General features: G+C 39.6%; 1 protein-coding gene across 1 annotated transcript; it reads right to left on the reverse strand.

The window, feature by feature from the left end:
- Positions 1-157: 157 nt before the first annotated feature.
- LOC148837016 (extracellular calcium-sensing receptor-like) lies at positions 158-5,476 on the reverse strand. The gene is made up of 6 exons (XM_088913553.1): positions 5,190-5,476; positions 4,382-4,670; positions 2,900-3,727; positions 2,258-2,482; positions 1,354-1,477; positions 158-1,095 (listed from the first exon to the last, which is right to left on the reverse strand). The coding sequence occupies exons 1-6, from the start codon at positions 5,405-5,407 to the stop codon at positions 176-178; spliced, it is 2,604 nt and encodes an 867-aa protein (XP_088769679.1). The 5' UTR covers positions 5,408-5,476; the 3' UTR covers positions 158-175.
- Positions 5,477-6,000: the final 524 nt, after the last annotated feature.

Below are 6,000 nucleotides of genomic sequence, written 5' to 3' on the forward strand. Positions count from 1 at the left end.
TTTCAGTTTGCATTAACCAACATACGCTTTGTATCATGCACCTGTATACGAGAATTGTCATTAAAAACCAAGAGAGCACAACAAAACTCAAATTCATACTCAATGCACTAAAAAACACATTAGCGTAACAGAATAGACGATCCTAATCTTCTGTGAGACTTTCATATGGGAATGATTACATTTCACTGTTTGTTTTGGCATTTACTCTTCCCATCAGGTGATGTTTGGTATTTTTTTCAGGTTTCAATAAAATAATATAACATTTTGGAGCAAATATGCACACAAGCAGCCCAAAGCTAGAGGCCAGAATTGCAAATATTTCAACAGCCACAGTGTACTTTCCCGGTGAACTGACATACGCAGGTATAAAAACCAGCCACACGACACAAAAGATGAGCATGCTGAATGTAATGTACTTCGCCTCATTAAAATTGTCTGGCAGTTTCCTAGCTAAAATGGCAAGAACAAAACACAAACAAGCCAAAACCCCAATGTAGCCCAGTACACACCAGAAAGCCAAATCAGAGCCAGTGCTACACTCCAGTATGATCCTTGACCTCTGATAGACAGTGTTTTTAAGAGGGAATGGCGGAGCAGCTATCAGCCATATAGTACAGGTGACTATTTGTACTGCAGTACATGTGAAAATGATCATCCGTTGCTGCCTGGGTCCAAACCATTTCATGACATTACTGCCAGGCCTCGTCGCTTTGAAAGCTGCTAGAACGACCAGCGTTTTCCCAAGAATGCAGGATATGCACAAAGAGAAGGTTACACTAAAGGCAGTGTGCCGAAACATACAAGACCAATATGTCGGCTGTCCTATGAAAGCAACAGAACACAAGAAACAGAGTGTGAGTGACAGCAGGATAAAGAAGCTGAGCTCCGAGTTGTTAACCCGGACTATCGGAGTGTTTCTGGAGTGAAGGAAGACCACAAGGACACCAATCGTAAGGCAAGCTCCCAGTAGAGCAATCACTGCCAGTGTGATCCCCATTTCATCATAGCTCAGGTATTCCACCTCTTTGGGTATGCAGCCTGTTCTTGCAGCATTTGACCAGTAATTTGGAGGACATGGTATGCACTCTATTGAATCTACAAAGAGAGAGGGAAAAAAACAACCGATCATCTTGATTTATTCATTTGAACTTCTGAAGAGATACATTTCTAAGTTTGTACTTCTTACAGAGGTGCCTTTAATGGTTGCTGTGAATTTAGCTCTATTTTCAGTTACTGTGATGTATGGCTTTATAGTTTTTACCTGCATTTTTAAGCTCCACATAGTTTAAAATAAAGTAGAAACAATATGAGGGAATAAGCCATACAATTCAGTTGTGAACATGGAGTACTTGCCTGTCTGATTACTAGTTTTGCCATCATCACATGGTATACAGTCAAAGCAACAAAGAGGCTCCCCTCTGCGGACAGATTTTCTCGTTCCAGGACGACAGCTTTCCGTGCACACAGACACTGGAACCTTACAGGGCAGACAGAGCTACAGTATTATACAGTACATGTTCCACAAAAGGCTTACTTATCATATTTGACCACTTCTGCTATTAAATACCTCCATTTCAAACCTAATCATATCTAGAATAGCTGGAATGCTAATATTAGAATATTTTATTCATAAGTCAAAACAAATTCTTCACTGGAACTCATTAGATTTTCATGCTAAACCCTAAGAATTTATTATTATTGTATTGGTTTACAGTATATTTGTGTCTACAGAAATTATTCAGTGTTAAATTTCCCATTTTATTATAATCTTTTATATTGAGTTCAATGTTTTTTGTTTTCTAAAACCTTTTTAAAATCAACACTCATTTTCTGTTTTTTTGACGGATGTGAACAAGAAAGCAGTTCAGATCTGTCCATGTTCAGGATCCTAGTGTATTGTAGCCAGTGCTTTCGTACATTTACTGTACATTACATGCTGGCTTCATACTTTCATTCCTGCATCTGAGCACAAAAGAAAGCCATGAGCTCTTTTGTCCAAACTCCTTTCAGCAAACGATTGCTTAAAAAAACCCAAAAAGGCTTGAGGACTCACTTTCAGGCTGAATTGTTTGAGCTCCTGCCTCATAATGCTTTTAATAGCAAAATCATAAAGATAAAAGATTACATGAAAAGAAAAGATACAGACCTGCTTATATAATTTTTCACACTTCACAAATGTCTCATTTGGGGTTATTTGAGGAAGGCTCTAATTTGAAAGTCTTTTCAGAAAAGTAAATACACACTGTTTGCAGCTTGCCTTGCCTGGGTGGACATTCCAGGTGATACCATCTTCCTGTAGAAAGAGCTCTTTTCCAGCACCTCGGGAAGCATCGTAAAGTCCTACTGTACAAAACTCGATATTCCCATCTGCTGCTCTTTGCCAGTTTATCACATCATAGGAAGGAATAGGATCTCCATTCTGATCAAAGTTTACTTCTTCTCCAGAGCTGTTGAATGAAACCTCTTGTAGGTAGTGCTGAAGCTTTAAGATATAAAAAAGAGCCCAAGTCCATCATAATGCAGCATTTTATGGACTGATCTTCTCTAACAAGTACAGTACAACTTTCAGAAACACTTACACATGCAAACCATGTAAACTGAATTTTTTTTTCTTTTAGTTCCTAACTATGATGTTAAATACATCTGCTATTTTAAAATTCAACTGTCTGTTCTTTTAGGTGGTGCAGTGTGCCTTTTTTTTTATAAAGCCACTAAAAACATTCCTTTGTAAATGGTTTCAGTTTTGGTAGATATACTGTATACAGTATGTATATCATTTGTACTCAGAGGTACTGAACAGGCATCAGATAAGGATTAGCATGGCATTTCTTGTGTTTTTAATGACTCCCAGTGTATATCAATAAAATGTTTATAAAATGTCTGCGATTAGCAGACACACCTGCCATGGCTCAAAGTTTGAAGGGTCTGCGCACGTAAAATTGCCAAATGGTCCTTTCCCAGGCTCACAGCTGGTCAGGCTGTGCAGTGAGTGGGCAATAGCGTACGCAGCTTTATAAACGTTGTAAGACACCCGGAGGTTGGACACGTCCAGGTAGACGGAACTCTTCTCCTCCAGAGACTCCTGGCCGCTGCAGGGGGGCTGGACTCTGCCATCCGGGCCAGTGGCGTTCGAGGGCAGGAAAGAGCAGCCGAACACGTCGCCCCAGAGCTCCTGCACCAGCGTGTTGTTGGGATACAGGGAAGGGTGAACTTTCAGGAGATAGTCTCTCAGAGCAGGGATCTGTCCCCGGCGAATGGCAAACCCGATAGTACCACCGAGAGAAGGGTAGAACTCGCTGGCTGCAAATAGCGAGGCCGTTACCCAGACTTCACTGGCTATCCACTGAATGCCAGTGATGTTCTGAGCAGCATACTCCTTCAGCAGGGGGTAGAGCTCCCCTTCCCCAGCAAAGGTTATGACCACTTTGGCAGTAGAACGCTTAATTACATCTATGATCTCTAGGATTCTTTTTCGACTGTACACTTTTGGAATCATTTCATAATAGGCCAGGCACACTCCGTTTTGTTTAAATTCCTTCATCAGGCCCTGCAAGGCAAACCTGCCGTATTCGTCATCCTCTGAGACCACAGCTACCCAACTCCAGCCGAAGCGCTTTATGAGCTGAGTAATGGCTTTGACCTGGTAATTGTCATTAGGGATTGTTCGAAAAAACGTTGGGAATTCTCTCCTATCGCTCAGGCACGAACATGTTGAAACATAGCTAATCTGAAAAAGAAAAAGTTTAAAATAAACCCCAAAGGCTTAGGAAGATGTACTGTATGGAGATCTGTTTTCTTATTTGCACATTCTTACTCATGATGGGCCACGTTAGAGGGGGGGTTATGGCTTTTACCACATTTAACAAATCAGTGTTAAATCTTAATTAGCATTACAGTAAGCATGGATTAAAATGTTTTGGAAATAAAGACCCAAATCTTGTCATAAATCATGTGCTCAAGTACACTGTGCAAGAAAATGGACATTATTAATTTTCCAAACAAGAGCTTTGCACTTCACTGTTTTTCATTTTTACAGTGATCATTCCAGCCCCTACTTATCTTGCTATATATTAACAAAGAAAACTTTGTTGCGGCTGGAACTTTTTTTCTGTTGCCTGTTGAACATGACCACAGCTATTTGATATGCGTCTCGATACATAAGAACTGATGCATTTCTTTTGCCTGTAAAAGCTTACTGTAATTAATATTCCTTCAGATTAAAACAAATAAATTAGTAGAAAATGATGTGCTATCTTACAGTACATGTCAAACCCTCTAGTTTTATCAGGTGTTCCTTTTAATTAATTTTAGTGATGGACAAACTATGCACTTAAAACTCCTAGATGCGAACATATACAATGAACTCAAATTGATTTCATACCATTGGAATTCTGAAGGGCTGCAGTGTTCTGGAGACGACAATGGACTGTGATGACCCCGAGTCTCCGATGATGACCTTTACAGGCCAGGCTCCAGAGCACATCCTGCTTGACACTTCTCTGGGGCCATTAAGAACTGTCAGAATAGCCCTCTGGCCAGCCACATGAGTTGCACAGGAATCATAAATCTTATAGCCCAAGGTTACATTGGGAAGAAGGTATGGATTATCATTTATCTCTTGAATTGCTAATCTCATCGTCTGAGCCCAGCGAAAAGCTCTAGGGTCAAAGCTGTCAAAATAAATAGCACAACTGGAAATTATTTTCGGTTCATGAAGAGATGACTTTCTGCAGTCTAGAAGTTTACCTTAAAAAGAGAAAACAATTTGTCTTCAAATTCTATCACCCTTATTTTACAAGTATGAAGGTATTTGCATGCTTTCCTAAAATAAAGGATTTAAAATGTTATGATGCTAAAAATATTACTGTTAATTGTAATATAATATATTTGGAAGTTATTTATTTAAAAATTGTTTTAAGATGTTTTGCATAAACGTTTGTTACAAAAAGAAATTATTCTAATGTACTTAAAGTTGAAAGCTGTGAGCTTTCTTGCTGTTAAGCTTTTGACAGATTCATACACAGACAAAACTCCAAAGGAGAGGTACAGGATGTCTTGTCATAGTTGCTGCTTTTATAGCCAATGCTGACTTCCATTTTAATGGAGCTACAACAGCATAGCATAAATAACTAGAAATAAATTTCCAAAAAGAGCCCATTTTGTGCTTCTGGAGCAGAACAGCCACTCACCCTTGACACCCTGATGCGGCCGGTTTGTGTGTGTAGGTCAAGTCAGGGACCACTACCCGGTAATGCATTGGGAAAAGCCCTCCAATAACGATGTCTCCATCGGCTAGGAATCCAGGCAGCTCAAAGTTGCCCTGAAGCGTGCATGAGGCTTCCCCGTCTGCGTGAGGAGCAGAAGCAGAAAGGGAATTAAACAAATTCCAGATAAACAGCAGGATCATCTTCTAAACCTGCTGGCGCACTGACCTGTGAGACAAGTAGAGCCTGCTGTTTTATTGGGGGTGTTTTCCCACCTGGATCATACCGTGTCGTAAGTATCTCACTGGAATTCATGTTGGAATGAGAATGTGTGACCGGTGCTGCACCACAATCTCAGCAGGTACTGTCACACACAGCTTGTGTACAGGTACAGTACACAAAACATTTCAGTGATGAAAGAGGGCCTTCAGTTTCTTTCAGGTTACTTACTATTGTTCTACTATATGGAAAATAACATTAAGAGAGATGCTAAAAATCTGTATAAAACTTTCATTTGTTACTGAAGGTAATTTTTTAAATAAAAATTTCTTAATTTATTGTTACAGAACCTCAGTGTATTTGTACACATTCCTGGGCTGTGTGACCATTTGGAACTTTGGAAGCTATTCACAGATGGCAGGATTTTGTGGAAGAATACAAGAGTATTTTGTCTGCGAAACTTAGAACTTTTGCGAATATCCTTGTAAAAATGGACTGGACAAAAATGTCCCATTGCTTTGTACTGTTGTGTTATTTTAGGCATTTTTACTAAATTGAGTTGTATACTATACAGTAG

Source organism: Atractosteus spatula, chromosome 4 (assembly GCF_055471065.1).
Source record: "Atractosteus spatula isolate fAtrSpa1 chromosome 4, fAtrSpa1.hap1, whole genome shotgun sequence".
Classification (NCBI taxonomy): Eukaryota; Metazoa; Chordata; class Actinopteri; order Semionotiformes; family Lepisosteidae; genus Atractosteus; species Atractosteus spatula.

Excerpts from the sequence above, each read along its gene's own strand:
- LOC148837016 (XM_088913553.1), bottom strand. The coding sequence starts at position 5,407 with ATGATCCTGCTGTTTATCTGGAATTTGTTTAATTCCCTTTCTGCTTCT. Across the intron at positions 4,671-5,189 it reads GCCGCATCAGGGTGTCAAGG|CTTTGACCCTAGAGCTTTTC; the intron begins GTGAGTGGCTGT and ends TTATTTTGACAG. Across the intron at positions 3,728-4,381 it reads AGCCCTTCAGAATTCCAATG|ATTAGCTATGTTTCAACATG; the intron begins GTATGAAATCAA and ends TTTCTTTTTCAG.